This window comes from Colobus angolensis, unplaced genomic scaffold, assembly GCF_000951035.1.
Source record: "Colobus angolensis palliatus isolate OR3802 unplaced genomic scaffold, Cang.pa_1.0 Scaffold256, whole genome shotgun sequence".
Taxonomy (NCBI): domain Eukaryota; kingdom Metazoa; phylum Chordata; class Mammalia; order Primates; family Cercopithecidae; genus Colobus; species Colobus angolensis.
The window spans coordinates 370,646-391,159 of NW_012115777.1; the positions used below are offsets into that span (position 1 = coordinate 370,646).

The following is a 20,514-nucleotide window of genomic DNA, read 5'->3' on the forward strand; positions in this document are numbered from 1 at the left end:
CAAATGCGTTTTGAAGGTAATGTCAGTAGAAGAAACTGATTGACTTGTAATGAAATTGGTAAACAAAAAGGGGACTGTAGCATGGATAAAAAGGAGGCTATAATGGGAGACTGTGTGTTATCAATGTAGTATTAGCTGTTGGAAAGATGGTGTTTCCATTTGCTGAAATGAATGAAAAAAATTGTGAGGAAAGGTTTGGTAGGGAGAAAGTCAGATATTCACTTATTGTCATGTGAACTTTGAAACATCCGTGAGATATATCCAAAATACTGAGGAGGCCATTGGAATTGCAAGACTGGGGTTTAAGGGACAGATGGAGCCTATAGATAAAAATCATGAAAAAATAAGTATATAGCAACAATAAAAAGCTATAAGGCTAGACATGATTAAGTCACCAAAATCTGTACATAGATGAAGAAGAGAACTGAGGCCTTGGATCAGGAGCTTATCAATGTTTAGAGATCAAGGAGATGGCAAGACTTGACAGAGGAGACCAAAAAGAGTTAGCCTGTTAAGTAGGAAGAAAAGTAGAACTTGATGTCCTGGGAAGCAGGTGTATAAAGTGTTCAATGGAGAGACAGATCAATAGTCATAACTTATATGGAGCCCCTTCTGAACCATTCTAAATAGTTTATACATACATTTACTGTCTCAATCCTCACGACAGTCCTATGATGTACGTACTGTTTTCTTCCTTCCTTCCTTCCTTCCTTCCTTCCTTCCTTCCTTCCTTCCTTCCCTTTCCTTCTTTTCTTTTCTTTTCCTTTTTGAGATGGAGTCTTTTCTTTTTTGAGATGGAGTCTCACTCTGTCACCAGGCTGGAGTGCAGAGGCACGATCTCAACTCACTACAACCTCCGCCTCCCAGGTTCAAGAGATTCTCCTGCCTCAGCCTCCCAAGTAGCTGGGACTACAGGCTTACGCCACCATACCCGACTAATTTTGTATGTTTAGTAGAGATGTGGTTTCATTGTGTTGGCCAGGACGGTCTCGATCTTGACCTCATGATCTGCCTGCCTCGGCCTTCCAAAGTGCTGGGATTACAGGTGTGAGTCACCGCACCCGGCCTATACTGTATTCTTAATACTAATTTTGACATAAGAAAAATGGAAAGATCAATTAAATTGCAGTTTCACAGAAACTAGGCTGTATATTGGATCAAGGCAATCTAGTACAGAGTTTGTGTTTCTAACCATTAATTACAGAATGTCAACTACATGAAATGTGGGATGTAAGTAGCATGAGCACTGAGAAGTGACCTATGGCTTCTGTGCTGGATGAGAGCTCTTTCAGTGAGGTAGTTGCTGTGATAACTTGATTGAAATCTGTGCAAAAGAGAATGAGAGGGAGGAATTACAGTTAGAGATACACAATTTAATGTGTCAATTAAAAAAAGAGATAGCAAATATAGGCAAGTCTTTCTAGGAGTGTTACTAACATAGTTATACTCCACTATCTTTAGTTCTTTTGTTGGTTAACTTTGTGCCTTTATATATTTTTGTACCTTTATATAATGGAATAACATCTTTATTTCTTTTTCAATCACCTGTAGAATATCTTTTGGTTTTCGTAAAACCTGGATATTAAAACTACAGTGTGGTTCTCCTCTATCCACTGACAATTTCCAATCTCTGTTATTGGCACTTTTATTTTTTGTTACCAATGTTCATATGATTAATCTATTTTGTACACGTACCTGATTGTTCCATGCTTTTAGTATAGGTTGATTCTAAAAGTTGTATGTGTATATATACACACACACGCACACACGTGTGTATATATATACATATTCTTCAGAATCAAGTAATATACTCTGATTCGTCCCTAGTTAACGCCTATCTGAAAGTTGATATTTGTTTGAATTGATGCATAAAATGGTAGATAATTTGAATAAGGGCCAGAGCTCATTTTATGATAGTTTGGGGAGATGAGTCCAAGTAAACCAAGGGATCACTGTATGCCAGTGTCTTTTTTCTGGGATTATTCAGTTATTATAGTTTAAAATGCTTTTTGTGTTCAGATAGTTGGTTTTGGTTTAGTTTTGTTTGTAAAAAAATTATTCTTAGTTTTACTTTTCTTAACTAAGTCAGAATCAATTAAACTTAATTTTCTAGGTATAAAATAAAAACATCATAATTGTATTTTATCTTTCTAAAATAATTGTGAGAATATAAATACATTTGAAAGTATGAGACTAACTCTTAATTTAAGAACTTAAGAAATACTTTTTGCCATAAATATGTAGATAAAAACAATGGTGAGCCATTATTTGTCCTATCAAATCTTTTTTAAGATGTGAAATGTTATTATAATAGAGCTGTGACTCATGATAACTAATTTGTGATTTATTTATTTAAAATTTTATCACAGGACATTTTGATGGCCCAGTTAGAGATTTTCTACCAAACACTAGAAATTTGATTCCAACCAGAGGTACTACGTATTTGACGTATATGAGCCACTTTCTTCTCAAATAGAGCACTGATAATATATGTAATTATTTCATTTACAATTTATACTATATGAAATTATTTATTAATCTTTTCTACTAAAGACTAACATCAAAAAGTTAAAATTTATTAAAAATTTTCAAAAATTTTCAAAACTTATTAAAGTCAATAGCTATTGAATTTATTAATCTGTTTTCTACTAAAGACTAACCTCATCTCAACTTTTTAAGGTTAGTCTTTATAAAAAACAGATTAATAAAGTCAATATATATAATTTTGAATAGATTTCTAAAATTATAATTAATAAATTCAATAACTATTAGTTTTTCATAATCCCTTTTCTATGCCTCTACTTCTGACCATCCCAAATGCCTCTCTCTTTCTGATTGATCTTTCAGTCTCATAAGATGTTAAAAGAAAATAACTTGATTTTATTAATTACAATTTTCAATATGGAGTAAAATTACATCTCAGTACAGTCAGAACTTCAGCCTCGAAAAGTTGAAGTTAGTCGTCAGTAGAAAACATATTAATAATTATGGACCTTTTTTCTATTATAAGTCAATAACTTTTCAAATTACTGACATAATAAAAACTGCAACTGTCTCAAAAATCATAATTGTCTGGACATGATAGAACTGTAATCTCAGATGATAGAACTGTAATCTCATGATAGGTCTGTAATCTCAGAACTTTGGGAGGCCAAGTCTGGAGGTCACCTGAGGTCAGGATTCCAGACCAGCCTGGTCAACACTATGAGACTTGCTCTCTACGAAAAAAATACAATACAGAAAAAAGAAAAAAAAAAAAAAAAGCCAGAAGTGGTAGTGTGTGCCTGCTGTCCTGATTACTTGGGAGGCTGAGGTGGGAGGATGGCTCGAAACCAAGAGATCAAAACTGCAGTAAGCCATAATTGCACCACTGCATTCCAGCCTGGGCACAGAGATTCCTCCATATATATATATATATATATGCTATAATAATTATTTCAATATAATCATTAGATTGTTTTTCTGTAGCCAAGTCTACATGGAAAATCAGGAGGTAACTTGGTGAGCATGGAATTAGATTTAGGGGATTTGCATGTTTCAGCAACTTAGTCTTGCTTACGAGACTTTAACCATTAGTCAAGGGCACACTTTCAACTACACCTCTTTATATTCCCTTTTCTATGCTTCTACTTCTGACCATCCCAAATTCCTCCCTCTTTCTGATTGAGCTCTCAGTCTCATAAGATGTGAAAAGAAAAAAAAAAAAAGCCTTCTCTTTCTGCTGTGTGGCAGACTGTAGACCAGTGCTCACCCATCAGAGATGTTTTGTGACCCCAGTCACTGCTTACTAAAATTGTTCTGAAATGCCAGAGATTTGGTCTAGGTCCTGCTGTGCACTACAGAGAAAGCCAGTTACTGAGAGAATGAGTATTGCCAGAGAAGAAGGCTTTAACTGGGTGCTGCAGCTGAGGAGAAGGAAGACCAGTCTCAAATCCAACTAAAATTAGGGGTTTATATGGCAGGGGAGAAACGTAGCTATGTGTGGGAAAACAGGAACGAGGGAGGGATAAGGAAGAAGAGTTGGTCAACAGGAAGCAGGTGGTCAGTTAAGCAATCATGACAGATGAGGGGCCTGGCGTCTTATTGTCCAGATATAATTATCTGATAAGTTTCAGTTCCTTGACACTATTTGGGATGCCTGATGGTTGGTTTCCCAAGAAAAAAACTCAGATAAGAACAACGGTAAGTTTCTCAAGTTTTAAGACTGGAGGGGTCAATTTCTATGTTTATTCAAAAGAAACCATAAACGTCAGTTCTATGGGACAGTTGGGCTGGCTTGATTATGATTATATTGATGATTATATTTGCTTTGCAGTAAATGGAGAGCAGCCCAATTGTAAGGACTTGATAGAATAGATTTTCTCACAAATGTTCATATACTTTATAGATATTCATCTTTTAAGTGTAATAAAAGTCATTTTCCTGAGCATATATATTAAGAAATAATTTAACATTTTGTGATGACTACAATGCTTTTTAAGTATTTAGAAGTATTAAATAATCTGATTTTTCACTGATCTGTGTGGTCTTTGCCTAAGTTAGTTTAAATTTTTAGTTTGACAAAATAACTTGCTACCAGTATTCAAGGTCCGATTTTTTAAAGGTGATTGCATTCAAATGAATTTTTGGAATGAAGCTCGGAATGTATTGAGATGTAATTTTATTCCATGCTAAAAATTGAAAATGGGAAAACATCCACAGAACAGCATCGTGGAGTAGTACTTTGAGCTGTGTGTAACAGCATTTTGGAAAATCTAATTTATGGTGATATTGTAAAAGAAATATGAGCCTCATTTCCTGAATTCTCCTTTATCTTGAAGTTTGACATTCCTAAAAGAGCAAGAGACTTTGATGCTGTAATATCTTACACAGGCCTCTGCCTCTTTAGTTAACTGTTTTGAGATCTCACAAAAGCAGACCATGCAGGTGGCCTTATTAACTATCTGTGGAAATTTAAGATAAGACAGAGGTTATAACATATTTTCATACTGTATTTCACTAAGAGGATAAGTGATCACAGTAACCTGTCCCAAATGCAATTCAGATGATATTTCAGCCACCCGGTTACTAAAAAGAAACACATGTTTCTGACTTATTTATGGATTAGGCAATAACTGTTTTCAGTGAACTCTTAGCAAAAGGGGACCGTATTTTATGATATACTCTACAGTGAAGACAGTTTTTGCAAAATGCCTTAACTATTTTTTAAGGACCACATATAGTTTTGAGGTACCCAAGATATATTTGCAGAATTGGCTAAATAACTCTTTCTTAGTGCTAATAGCATGTTAGTTATCATTTTATAGCAGTTCACAAGGATCCTGCAGAAGTCTTTATACTAAAGGAAGAATTTAGTTTAAGGAGCTCTTTAAATCTTAATTCTGAATATATGGTTTCATTTCTATCCCAAGCAATTATAGGACATATAAAGAAATTTATTTCCATCTATCTCCGTCTTAAAAACCCTTAGTGAATGTATTTAACTGTCTTTAAAGTTTATTCTTTTGTCTAAAATTCCTTAGCATAAAACTTGAAAAAATACATTTAATTATAGTGTCTTTTGGGTACTTTATTTCAAATTTTTCTCTCAAGCCATTTTCAGTGAATTTGAAAGGAAATAATTTCTGTCTTTTTAACATAATACTGTATTATAGAAGAGAAAATTGGGAGGTAAAAATTGCCCACTAAAACTCAAACCCAAGAAATTCCTTATTTTATACTCTGAGATTTGTTTCTTTATATTCCTCTATGTTTTCTTGTGAATGATGCTTTTAGAAAAAATGAATGTGATATCATAGTTAAGCATGCTTTTCTCTTTCTTTGGGAATCAAGAGTACTACGTGTCTCACTATATAGGGATTCTGAATACGGATTTCTTCTCTTGTGATATGTTTATTTGACTCTAAGACTGAGGGCAAATGGGTAGGGCCAGAAACAAGGATGATTCTAAAATGATTTTCTATAAAATTTCTTAATATAGATAAGGGTTATAAATACATATATATATATTTATATATGAGTTATAAATATATGATATAACAAGTTATAAAAACCTATGTAATATGAAAGATTGCCCTTACATTCTATTTTGCTCTGATAAATATAGTTTATTCAAGTACTTTTTTTTTAAGTACATGCATTTAAAAATTACTGTTTTCCACCTGGTTTTCAGGTTTTAATGAACCAGCCACTGTCTACTTGGGCAGAGTCAATGCATAACATATGGCTTAACATTAGAGCCTTGTGTTCTTTTCCACTGGTGATTTGAAAGTTCAAATGTGACTTTTCCACAAATAAATTGGCCCTCACCATGAGCCAAGAGATACATTAGACATGTGGCTAAGATAAAGTGATGTTCCTTTTCAAATCACCCACCATCTTATAGAGTACCTAGATATTTAAGCAGATCACTTAATAGACATGTTAAGTAATTGAACAAAGCACAAGTTGCTCAGTGATCAAAGTTAGAGGAAAGGGCACATATGAAGGGGCTGACAAAGGAAATGCCATTTCACATTCAAGAAACGGTAGTTATTTGGCTGGGGAGAAAGTTAAAGTAGAAATGGGTTCTGGGTATCTATTGCTGCTTTACAAAAGCATCCCACAATCTAACGGCACAAAACAACATAACCATTTTACGATGCTCATGGATTTTGTAAGCCAAGGAATCAGACAGGGCATAAAGAGGATGGCTTGTCCTTGCTCCACTATGTCCAGGACATGCAATGGAGAAGGATGGAATGGCGGGGATGTCACAAACTGGTGAGAGACAGAATATCTGTGGTTAGAGAATCCACTTCCAAGATGATTTCTTGACTCACAGGTCTAGCAGCTTAACTGAAATTCACACGACCACTCCAGCATGATACCCTTAGTGGTATCATACTTCTCACATGGTAGTTCTAGTGGTTAAAGCAGCCTCAAGCCCACTCAGACTCTTAAGAGATGGATGGATAGCACAAAGATCTCACTTCTCAATGGAAGGATGATCAATGAATTTATTGTACTCCTGTGTTAAAATTGTCATAGCATATAATGAGGGAGAAGACTGGAGAAATAGGCAGAGGTCAGTTTGTGGAAGTTGTGAACTCTACACCTAGAAGCTGGGACTTATTTCTAAATGTAAAGTAAAATTGCTTTGAGAAATTTTTACCAGAGGAAAAGTAAGACTATTTATAGCTTAGAAATATTGCCCTGGTGACAGGGTAGAGAAAATATGTGCTTTGGGCAGGAGAATAGGGATGGACCTGCTCTGGTGGCAAGAGAATAAACATTTTAATGTTTGCAGATGTGAAAGTCAGACTGGAACAACGAATTCGGTTCCTGACTGGAAGTAAGGGTAAAAGACAATCATCATGCCTCTACTTTCATTGATGAATTGAAATATCATGTATTTCAGTAAGACAGAAAATATAATCCTATAGTGGAAACAGATGAGAGGAAGGGGGCAGAGAGAAAAAAATTTAGCTTTGGCCTTCCTAGGTTTAAGATTTTAACGGAACTTTGGTGACTAGTATGTGGCTCCAGAAACTAGGAGAGAAGCCAGAGCCAGAGTTACAGATCTGGGAACATTAGCTTAGCTATGTTTTATTGATTGAAATAATAGAAATGGAAGAAATAGCTCAGGAAAAGAGAATAACGGTAGCGGAAAGAAAGGAGAGCTCGACGCAAAACTGGGGACCACAAACAGTTACAGGTGAAGTGCGCAAACAAGGAGAATGAGAGAATGTTCTTTTTGTTTTGCAGTGTACTGAGTTATGGTAACCTTTTGCTAAATTCGTAAATGTAAATTGTTTTTCTATTGAGAAGTACTTTGTCTTCTGAGACATTTTGTTCTTGTCTTTCAAATTATTCCTGAAATTTAGATACAAATGAAATACAAAATTCTGGTTGAAATATTAAATAAACCATATTGAACATATATTCATCTAATCACTGCATCACACAACAAAACACTAAGTCCTGAATTTAAGACACTTTTGGATTCTGTGCAGTGTTGAGATTTATGTTTTGAAAGGCTCACCCTGTGTGTGCTGTTTTGGGAATGCTGGTTCTTTGATGTCGTATTGGGACAGTTTCTAATGATTTCTTACTAAGTCCTGTGGGACCTACGTTGTTGACTTTGGCAAGTGAGAATAATGAATAATATCCATAAAATTTTGAAGGAGAATAAGACTTAATTGTATTTGATTTCAAGAAATCACAGTCCCAAAGTAATTTTAAATTGGGAGACCAAGAGCCACAGTTAAAAGCTCAGCCATTGTCCTGAAAGAGCCATGCTTATGTGCTTTCAAGTAAGAATAACGTAACATCAACATCGGTAAGTGAGAACCAAGGGATGTGGTATTAGAAAGACTTCCAAGTGCAGGTGTGCAGGGTAATAGTGGCTAAAATTCACACAGGATTCATTAGAATAGCTACAGAGCCTCCAGAGACTCTCAAGTATGCATTTTTTAAACCTGTTATAGCACTTATCTTTATCAGACACCCTTCTAAGTGACCTACGATTTGGTCCTCATAAAAACCTTCAGGGGCCAGGCACGGTGGCTCACGCCTGTAATCCCAGCACTTTGGGAGGCTGAGGCGGGCGGATCATGAGGTCAGGAGATCAAGACCATCCTGGCTAACACGGTGAAACCCTGTCTCTACTAAAAAAAAATACAAAAAAATTAGCCGGGCGTGGTGGCGGGCGCCTGTAGTCCCAGCTCCTTGGGCGGCTGAGGCAGAAGAATGGCATGAACCCGGGAGGCGGAGCTTGCAGTGAGCCAAGATAGCTCCACTGCACTCCAGCCTGGGCGACAGAGCGAGAATCTGTCTCAAAAAAACAAACAAACAAACAAACAACAACAACTAAAACAAACACACACACACACACACACAAAATCCTTTAAGTAGCTGTCATCCTCATTTAACCCTCATTTAACAGATGAGAAACTAGGCACAAAGCAGCTGAGCTGAGATCTGGGTAGGGCAGCTGGCTGTAGATTCTTTGCTATTAACCAATGTATTAGATGTTTACTACTGGCATTTGAATATATTAATTCACAGAAGATAAATAATGTCATCTATCATTTCTTCACATCTGTGAAATGCTTTTGTTTCTCTTTCCAAACTTGACTTTGATTTCCATTAAATATAAAATTACAATTTTTTTTTTTTGAGACGGAGTCCCGTTTTCTCACCCATGCAGTGGTGTGATCTCAGCTCCCTGCAACCTCCACCTCCTGGGTTCAAGCGATTCTCCTGTTTCAACCTCCAAAGTAGCTGGGATTACAGGTACATGCCACCATGCCTGGCTAATTTTTTGTATTTTTGGTAGAGACAGGGTTTCACGGTGTTAGCCAAGATGGTCTCAATCTCCTGACCTCGTGATCCAGCCACCTAGGCCTCCCAAAGTGCTGGGATTACAGGCGTGAGCCACCACACCCAGCCTATACTTTTTATGAATAATATTAGTTAGTATACATGGCTTTAGGGGTTATAATTCTCCAAATGAAACAGTAACCTCTGTCCGCTTTAACCTTCCAAATTAGTCTTTGTAACACAGTGCCAGTACATCGGAGGTGGTCAATAAAAGTCTTTTCAATGATTCATTAATGGGACAATTGCATAAATGAATCTTCATGTTTGTCAGAATAAGGGGAACATTGAGCTAATTTTGGTTTCTCAATAGCTATGTCTATGTGCCACTTTGAAAATCTTAGGAATGTGAAGCTGCTTTCTTATTTATTCATTAATTCAATATCCAAAAGTATTTATATACTTTGTTAGTGAATCGTTAGAATAAGATCAGAGAGGCCTCTTCACTCTGTCAGCACTCTAATGGTGGGATTCACACCTGAATATCCATTTTCCCAATGTTTTCTATTTCTTTCTCCACTTTATTTTTGTATTTAGATATAATGTTGAATTGGAATTTTCTTTTCATACACTATACAAGGGATGTTCAGCTTCATTTTCCCACACTTTTTTTTTTTTTTTTTTTGAGACAGAGTCTCGCTCTGTCGCCCAGGCTGGAGTGCAGCAGTGCGATCTCGGCTCACTGTAAGCTCTGCCTCCCGGGTTCATGCCATTCTCCTGCCTCAGCCTCCCTAGTAGTTGGGACTACAGGTGCCCACGACCACACCCAGCTAAGTTTTTCTATTTTTAGTAGAGACAGGGTTTCACCGTGTTAGCCAGGATGGTCTCGATCTCTTGACCTCATGATCCACCTGCCTCGGCCTCCCAAAGTGCTGAGATTACAGGTGTGAGCCACCGTGCCTGGCCTCCCACATTCTTTTCTATGTAACTTTATTGTACACAGAACAACTCAAGTCAGAGGCCCAGGATTTGTCTTAGATTCTTCCCTTTCTTTCAATTCCTGTGTCCACTATTTTAACTTATTTTAATCATTTACTTCTATTTACTGTGCCTCTGACTTCATTCAGGCCTATATAAAATCCTGCCTGAATTTTAGCCATGATTTCCTATTTTATCTGTTTTCAGCCTTGTTAACATCTCCCAACCTCATTTCTTTCTCACTCTTACATATCTAAAGGAAAGGATCTATCTAATCTGAGAATTTAGTATTTCTTCTGCAATTAAATTTTTTTGGTAGTCTCCCACTGCAATCATAAGAAAGACCAAATTCCTTAGCAAATTGATAGGGCTCTCTAGGTTCTTACTTGGAAAAAAACTAGGTGTTAAAATATTATTTGTAGGGCTGGGCGCAGTGGCTTATGCCTGTAATCCCAGCACTTTGGGAGGCTAAGGCGGGTGGATCACTTGACGTCAGGAGTTTGCGACCAATCTGGCCAACATGGTAAAACCCTATCTCTACTAAAAATGCAAAAGTCATCCAGGTGTGGTGGCATGCACCTGTAATCCAAGCTACTCGGGAGGCTGAGGCAGGAGAATTGCTTGAACATGGGAGGTGGAGGTTGTAGTGAGCTGAGATCGTGCCACTGCACTCCAGCCTGGGTGACAGAGCAAAACTCCATCTCTAATAATAATAATAATAATAATAGTAATATTTGTAGAATGAATGAGAAAATTAAAAATATTTATAATTACCACAATAAATAAGCATAAGTTGAAACAATTCAAATATCAACTTCCTCAGCTGAGATTTTTTACAAGAAGCTTGATATTATCCAAAGAGATAAAATTCATACATTATATGAGGTTAAGGTATTATGTTTTGGTGATTTATAGAATTCTGTATGTGCATTATGTTGAAGCAAATTTGATTCTTGAGGTTGAAAACTAAACTAAGGTATGAGGTCATATATACATATATATGACCACATTTTGCATGAAAGTCTGCTATTAAAATAACTACAACATAAATAGAATAGTCTACAAAAATCTTACATGAAATTATTAACATTTTCTTAACTATATTGATGAAGGCATGGAGAAGAGATACAAATACATTTTAACTCTCATTCTAATTCTTGTTGAAAAATAAGGGCTGTTTGAATCCTTTGCAAGGATTATGAGGCTACCGTAGAAATTAGTAGGAAAAACAGTTCCATGATTGATTAGTGATGTCTGTAATGGATGTGGGAGTGGCCAATTATAAATTATGTTTCACATTTATTAGCCCTGAATAAAACGCTGCTAAAAGTTTTAAATAATATTTGCTTGTAAGACTATGAGAATAGTTGCTTAAGTACTATAATTATTTTAAGCTTTAAAATTGTTTTATTTACTCTTGATTTCTATGTAAAATGGATTGAAGTTGTTTAATATTATTTCTCTGAATGTCAAATGGTATATTTTGAAATTAGATTTGTTTGATACTTGCAGAGATGATATTCTGTACACAGATTCTACAATATCTTGGAAATCTTCACAAATCTATGGAGCAATAAAAACACTTCGACTGATAATTTATACAGACAATATGGTACAAGAGAACAGAGTACAGCTTATGGAATGTTAACAAATTTACGTTCAAATTTCAGCACTTTAATTTACAAAATGTGTAAAATGCACGAGTTAACATCTAAAGACTTAATTTTTCATATTTGTCAGTTGGTTGTATAGTAGAACCTTTGCAGGACTGCTGTGAGGATTGAATAAGATAAACATTAATTGCTGCCAGTTAATAAGGATGTAATAGTGACTAGTGTCTGTCTGTTTCCTCCTTTAACATCTGATAATTCCATTCTTGGAACAAATTCCCTTGCTTAGAAGGTAGGGATATAACATGCCATCGTTTGAAAATATCACCCAGCAAATGTCAATGAATTATTTCGTTACTGAACATATACCAGCCCCATGGTAGAGAATAAGAATGCAAAAATGAACATAATTCCTACCCCGGAGAACAACACAGTCTGTTTAGGAGACAGATACTTAAATGATTAGTTACTGCACCATCAAGATACAATATTCAAGACATGTCAAGGAGATATTCAGAAAGGGGATTCTGAAGTTTAGGACTGAGATTGGGGTTTGAAATATACAATTACTATAAAAGAAGGAAGGAGTCTATTATATCTGGGATTTTAATTTTTAGAATATTTATGGTAACAGCATGAAATTTTGTGGGTGGTGACAGTGAGTGAACCTGCATTTGGGAAGCAGAAGTAATAGCTGGAGATGTGGCTGTTGTGTCAGGAATGCTAAAATGATGAAGTCTGTAAGAAGGAGGCTGCTGACATCTGGAGAAGAGGCATGGCTTGAGATTTTGGAATATGCTGTTTGACTTTAGAAACTGTGAGTGTTCTCCTTCCAAGGAGACATCTGTGGATATTCTGTAGCGCACAGTATCTCCAATTTTATTATGCATAGGAATCACCTGCAGATTCTGTTTAAATGAAGATTCAAATCAGTAAGTCTGAGATGGGATCTGAGGTTTTATATTTCTAACAAGCCCCAGGTGATGTCAGTGTTGTTGGTCTACAGACCACATTTTGAGTAGTGAGGCTCTAGTGGTTAGTAAAAATGGGTAACCACAGATTCGGCCCTGTTTACCTTAAGAAGCTTTTTTTCCTTATAATAAATGGATTTTATAATTCCACATGAGCATTTACACTGAAGCTGAAATAGGAAGCTCTGGCAGTTTGGATCCTGCTGTGTTTTGATCACCAGATGAATTCCATACTTTAAAAATAGTTGACTGTGTATAGTTTTCTCTTCTTCCCTTCCATGTTTGGGAATAATAAAAAGCAGCTCCTTGATATTCCAGTTTACTAGAAAGATGATCACATACTTCCTTTAGTAGGATCCACAGGGAGCCTCAAAATATTTACTTCTTTTGTGCTTCTGTTTCTGACATCTTTTGCCCACCCATAAAGCTAGTAGGAGTCTAATCATACAGGATTTCAGAAAAAAAATGCACTCTTCAATTCAGACATCTAAAAGCCCTTAGTTTACTGCTTTTCTGACTCAGTTTATTTTCCTCCATTGCCTGAGAGCTGTGTCTACATGTCACCTGTGTCTGTTTTACTAGGACTCAGCAAGTTGGCTGTGCTTACTCACCTGGTTTGTTACTATTATGTTATAAACTTGAAGCCTGGGAAATGGTATTACAAGCACTGTGGAGAATAAAATGTTTTTCTGCTGTCCAGGGAGGCATAGACAATAATGTTAAGAAAAATAAAGGAGCTATTGAGAAAGATTTTGAGTTAGATCAAACAAGTAATGAGAGAAATGGGGAGAGGTTGATTATGTGAAAATTTGATAGAAAAATAATGAAAGAAAAGTAGAGACATATTGAAACAGAAGATCTGATATTTCTGTCCACCCTAGATTACCAGTGATTTTTAAGCTTACAGTAATAGCTTATTTTTTTAGACAACATTGCAAGCGTTCAACTAAGTCTCCCTTACTCTCTTTTTGACTTCTTTTCAGATGAAAAGACAAAAACAGGGAGAGGCAACAGACATTTAAGTGTAGTTACGAAGGACATAAAAACAGGATGGCAGTAATACTATAATTAGAATCAGCAATTAACAAATGTCTCACTAGCTTACACATAAATACATGTGTGTACGGTGCCTTTACCTTTACACGGTATTTCATAAACATTAGGTATTAGGCCAAACCAAACACTTTGCCCATTGGGCTTCCTGTGGAAGCTAAAGAGTTAGCTAAAACCAACCAACTAACCAACCAAACAAACAAAAATAAATTGTTCTTCCAAGGAGTCCGAGGAGTCCATGCTTCTTAATCTATAAACATCTGAGAGTGACAGACACTTATGTAGCAACAGGCCAGTGACTTTTGACTAGGTGCCTCTTAGAAATGCAGTTGGTACAATGTAGTCTGTTAGTAGCTGAGATCATGAAAAATAAAGGACAAAAATCATGAAATTGATAAGACCAATGGGTTAATTGATGAAATAATATTTATTCTCTCTACTGGAAAATAGATCCATGGAATAGCGAAGTTGCCTTACAAATAAATCAAACATAAACAATTTTTTATATACTAAGCATTTGTGGCAGTTATACTTGGCAGATAAATTACTTTCGAGAGGATAATAAGAATAGTTCTTATTCTGCTTTTTAAAAACATACTGAATTCCATTTAAATTTCTCATGGATCCATCAATCTGACTTAACCATTATCACCTCACAATTTACCTTTTTTAAAATTCATATCCAACCATTCCAAGCTCCTAATTCCACTATTGACTATTTCAAATCAGCTGTTCACCTCATTTTGTTAAAAAAATAAATATATATCTGTGAAAGATATTTATTTTTTAATACACTTACAATATTATTCAAACACCAGGGGTTTAGTCTAGGTCCTGCTCTCTGTTGCACAGTAAGCCAATCACTAAAATAACAAGAATTTCCAAGGGAGAAGACTACTCAGTTGCTGCAGCTGACAAGAATGGGAGATCAGTTTCAAATTCACCTCCCCAATCAACAAGAACTGGGAGTTTAGTGGGGAAGGAAATGGCTACATGTGGAAAAGCAGGAATTAGGGAAAGGTAAGGAAGAAAAGTTGGTCAACAGGAAATAGGTCATCTGTAAGGAAAACAGGAATTAGCAATGAGTAAGAAAGTAATCATGACAAATGAGGGGCCTGGCATCTCATTGTCTAGATGTAGTGATCTGGTAAGTTTCAGTTTCTTGATACTATCTGAGAGGTCTAATGGTCAGTTTCCTGAGAAAAGGAACTCAGATAAAACAAATGTAAGTTGCTCAAATTTTAAAACTGTGAGGATCAATTTCTATGTTTATTCAAAAGAAACTATAACATCAATTTTATGGGACATTTAGGCCAACTTCAACAATTCAACATAATTATCACACTTAAAAAATTAATATTAATTACTTAGTTTCATTTAACATCCTAATGTTAAAATTTTCTCAGTTTTCTCACAAAGTTGAACAGTTGCTTATTTGAGTCAGAATTCAAAGAAGCTTCTGTACATTACAATTGGTTTTAAGTTCTCATAAGACTCTATAAGTTTTCCCTTCATAATTTTCCTTGCAATTTATTTGTTAAAGAAATTGGGTCATTTGTCCTATTGAGTGCTCCACTGTCTGTGTTTTTATTATTGTATTTCTGTAATATAGATCTTTGAAAATTTGTCTCTATTAATTGTGTTAATAATACACTTCCTGTTACAGCACTTATGGTGCTAGTTTGGTGACATGTGACATACTATGTTTTCAAAATGTATTAGTTTTATTATTTCTTTATTTAATTTTTTAGTTTTTCCGAGCAGAGCCTCACTCTGTCACCCAGGCTGGAGTGCAATGGTGCTATCTGGGCTCACTGCAACCTCTGCCTCCTGGATTCAAGCAACTCTCCTGCCTCAGCCTCCAAAGTAGCTGGGATTACAGGCTCCACCAGGCCCAGCTAATTTTTGTATTTTTAGTAGAGATGGGGTTTCACCATGTTGGCCAGGCTGGTCTCAAACTCCTGACTTTGTGATCCACCTGCCTCAGACTACCAAAGTGCTGGGATTACCGATGTGAGCCACTGTGCCCGGCCTAGTTTTATTTTTTAAGAGACAAGAGTAGACAAATTTCCAATATCTATGATAGTACTGGTACATTTGATGAAGAGATTGCCTTGAAGAAATCGCATTGTTTATAAATTTAAATAACTAAAGTTAAATTAAATTTTTGCATTATGTAAAAGGGTACAAAGCACAGTTATGAAAGCTTAGAGATTTAATATGTGTCTAGAAGGTGATAAAATGCTGCATAGACTTGGTGTAATTTAAGGTGATACTTGAAAAATGGTTAGAATTTGGTATGATAGACATAGGTAGGGAGTATTCCAATAGGAGTTATAGCGTGAGTAAAGGCACAGAAAAGTAGAGAAGTACAAGTGAGATAAAAACCCCTCTTGTCTTTTATCCTGTGACAAAGATAGTAGAACATAAACATAGAAACATAAGAGTATTTTATAAGGCTGGGTGCAGTGTCTCACACCTGTAATCCCAGGACTTTGGGAGGCCAAGGTGAGCAGATCAAGAGGTCAGGAGTTTGAGACCATCTTGGCCAACATGGCGAAACACTGCCTCTATTAAAAAATGCAAAAAGTAGCCAGGTGTGGTGGTGCGTGCCTGTAATCCCAGCTACTTGGGAGGCTGAGGCAGGAGAATTGCTTGAACCCAGGAGGTGGAGGTTGCAGTGAGCCAAGATTACGCCACTGCACTCCAGCCTTGGGTGACAGAGCAAGACTCCGTTTCAAAAAAAGAAATGAATATTTTTTAGAGGATCTTGAATATCAAAATTTACTTTGAATCTTCACTAATTAGTGGCATGTTTTAGAAAATTTATTGTATGTCTTTGATCTTTGCTTCCTTCACCTATAATTTCACTTCCCTATTTGAGACAAACAATAATATCAAGACACAAGCCTAGATACATTCGTTTCAATTCAAATATTTGATTCTGAAGTATGAATTAGATTAGCAATACAACATTTGAATTTCTCTAGGTCAGCGGTATCGTGGGACGTATTCAAGGCTTGAGTTAGAGTGATAAACATCGGAATTGATGGAAAACACAGGTACAGATGGAATTGTAGATATTGAATTAGTATGACTAGGTATTGATTTCTCTTCTGTAATAATTGAAAGGGAAATGGAAAGAGTCAGCTGTTGAGATTTTCAGCCTACATTATTAAGAAAATTGTAGTCCTGTGGATAGAAATGAAGAAATTTTAGGAAGAAGCTTATTGAGAGCTAGGGAATAAAAGAAGGAGAATGGAGAGTTTGATGTGGTGAGTTTGAAGCACATGCAAATGGACAGGTCTTTCAATTGGTACTGATGGATGGGAATATGAACAGAGGTTAATTTTAGGAGTAGAATTTTAGTTTAAATCTTAGTATAAAGTGAATTACTAAGTAAACAATGCATAAAAATATTTGAGGAAAGAGGACATACTCTTGAAGGAAAAATAACATGCCTTTAAGAGGTGGGGAAACAAGGACCCCAAAAAGAAAAGAGAAAATGGGACAAAAATGATGGTGAATTAATTGGGTCAGCTTACTGGAATGCCAGTGTATGAACAGGAGAGGCTCAAAAAGGAGCAGGGACCAACATGGTTAAATACAAAGACGTTAGAACACAGTGAACATTGAAGAAAACACTTCAAGATAACAGCTTCACCAGTGCAAGAAAGCAGGACAGAAGCTACCTATTAAGGGATTACAGTGAGAGGGTTTGGTGTAAGAATTCAGGTTCAAAGTAGAGTATTCTTATATAATAAATCGGAAAACACACATGGACCATAAAATGAAACTGATTTTGGCCAAATCATTCAAACTTTATGGACTTCGTTGTTGTTTCTCCAGTTCTATGCTAAGAATTATATTATGGCACTTCTTTAAAATAATGAGGTGGGGGGACCAATAAGGTGGCTTCAACTCACTAAAAGAAAATATATTGTTTCATTGTCATCTATTTTGCTAATAGGTGTGTTCAATTTAGAGAAAGTAGGGTAGACATAGTGGTAAACAGATAGTTCTCTTACTCTTGAATTGACAAGTAGACTGAGAAGTTCACAGAAGGTTTTTCCTCACTTTGCATGTTTTTATTCTTTAATTTTCAAAATGCTATTTCACTGAATTGAGACAGTTTGGTTTTTATTTCTGAATTACTTTCTGATAGTATTATTACTGAGGTAGTTTAGCCAGTTGTGGCCAGTTGTTTTGGTGCTCAGTGTAGTTAGAATACAGATTGCGTTATACACAAATAACAATTTATCACATGCCGAATGTGCTCTGTGAATCTGAAAATTCCCTCTATATGAGGATATATTTCCCTCAAGCCAGGCAATTTTAAGGACCTGCAAGCTCCCACCACAGCCTAGCTCGGTGTAGTAAAAGTTATCTTAGTAAACACATCATCATCCTAAGTAATCCTTTCCTTGACTAAAATACCCTCTACTTGGCAGAGAAGCAACTGGATCAACGGCAGCAGGGCTCCAAGTGATCCCACCCTGATTCCAACACCCCCATGTTGTTCTTGCTTCCTTGGAGGCCTTGAAAACTGTGTATGCACAGCAACTGGGTTAATGTAGAGCCATCCCAATTCATCTGAGAAGTGATTCTCCACTTGGGCATCAACCCATGACCATCACAGGCTATGTGAACACGTCCTGGGTTTATCGGATCTAACTATATCTTTCAGAACACTGATTCCAGAACTCGTAGCTAACTCAGAGATCAGTTGAAGTTAATGTGTAAATGTGCATTTTATTTATAAAGTATTGCTCTTCAAAATATGGCTTAAATCGTGCTTTCTTGTATGCCTTTGAACAAATATTTTGATTTAAAAAATCATTGAGAAATGTAATTACAGAATGCCCAGAAGTTGTCGTGAGTATTTGTTAAGTTTGTTTATGAAGAACTTAAGCCCACTTTAATTTCTGTTTGTGTATCGATCTTCCCTGAGACAAAACATCTTTTATTGTTTACTGCCTTGAAAATAATCTAGTCCTAGAGGCCAGCAATAACTTATTAGACAGAAACCAGATTATTTAATCACTTGACTTTCAAAATAATATTTAGATTGAAAAAAGCAAATTAGAAGAGTTTACAAAAGGAACTAATGATTGTCATCCCACACTCTTCTTTTTCATTTTAAACTTTTTAAGAAAGTGATCTTTCATCATGTCAGTGAAACTTTAGTTTCCCTGAATTTCACAGTCATTTACAAGGTTGAATTTTTTATATGACGAAATAATACTATTTTTAAAATATTAATAATATTACATGGCCAAAACTGTAAAGTCAGTGATAACACATTTTTATGACAAGATGTGCACTGCATTATTTCATAGTACATTCATAATCCAAAGTCATGTCGAACATAAAACATTACCATAATTTTCTAATTAATTTGTTCTTTATACATGTTTATACGTGTTCCAATTGCATTTCATTAATTCATCGTTTTCTTGTAAGTTTGTGCTTTCCTTCCATGTTCAAAGAATCTCTTTAATTCAATTTCTCTGTTTCTCCTCATACAGTCTGGCAGCCAGATATGCAACTCAGTCTAATCACAGTGGAATTGCAACCAGTCAAAAAAAGCCTACTAGGTCAGTTAATATTCTCTAATTTATTGTTTCTTAGTGATATTCAAGTAAATACCCAGTGATATTTTGTCCTATCTTTTTTTTTTTTTTTTAATGATGCACTTCTGAATGAGAGGTTTAGAGCACTAAAGTTTTCCAGGAAGATTTTCATACACAGTCTCAGGGATGAGCGTGTTTGTGTTAGATAATTAAATGGGTTTTGGCATCTTTTTTAGTTTAGTTATATGTAGCGCTATAACTGGGCTGAACTCTAGGTTCTAGGCTTAGAATCAATCAAGAAAACCATTACTTTGAATGCCCAATTCTTTCCAAGTCACATAATCTGGAAGTTATACAACAAAATTGTAATTGCTTTTTGAGATGGGCACGCATTAATTATTGCACATTTTAATGGAGAACTGAAAAGCATTGGTAGATTTTAGTGGGAAAGTTAGTACCAGGTCAGTCTGGACTGTTCTTCTATCTATAATAGTTTAATTTTTTTGCTTCTTTATGACATAGGTATAAAAAAGACAGCCTGTTATAATAAATGACAGTACATTATGTACTGTTTGGAAAATAATGACCTATAAAAATGTTTTGAAAGAGTTTGATTTTTAAAAAATGTTAAGTTGCTGAAGGCATGATGGTAGCATGGAACAGCTGAATACAGCCGCAGCAAAAAGAGTTTTGCACCTCTGATTAGTATGTGATCCTTTGTGTCATCTTACTCACTGGGAAGTATCCAGCAGTGGTTTATTAATTATTGTTCCATTGATGAATCATATTATGCAATGTTTGACCACAAGGAATGCGTCTGATGCTTTGACTTGAGGTAGGTGTCTTTCCCCTTGCCTTGGCTTTCTAAGTTATATTCATTTCCAGAGTAGCCAACATGATTCTGGAAAGACAAATTTAAAAGATATTTAATTAAAAACTAGAATAAATGATATAAATTATGATGGGTAAGGAACAGTGACCTGCTATGCACAATGAGCATTTTTTTTTTTTTTTTTGAGACGGAATCTC

The 20,514-nt window shown here is 35.7% G+C and overlaps 1 protein-coding gene across 2 annotated transcripts in view; it reads left to right on the forward strand.

Moving 5' to 3' along the window:
• Positions 1-20,514, forward strand: part of NAV3 (neuron navigator 3) — a 378,403-nt gene that overhangs the window by 138,686 nt on the left and 219,203 nt on the right. For both annotated transcript variants that reach the window (XM_011946945.1, XM_011946946.1), the window contains exon 6: positions 19,441-19,509. In XM_011946945.1, coding sequence (XP_011802335.1) covers positions 19,441-19,509 — 69 coding nt within the window. The remainder of the gene's footprint in view (positions 1-19,440; positions 19,510-20,514) is intronic.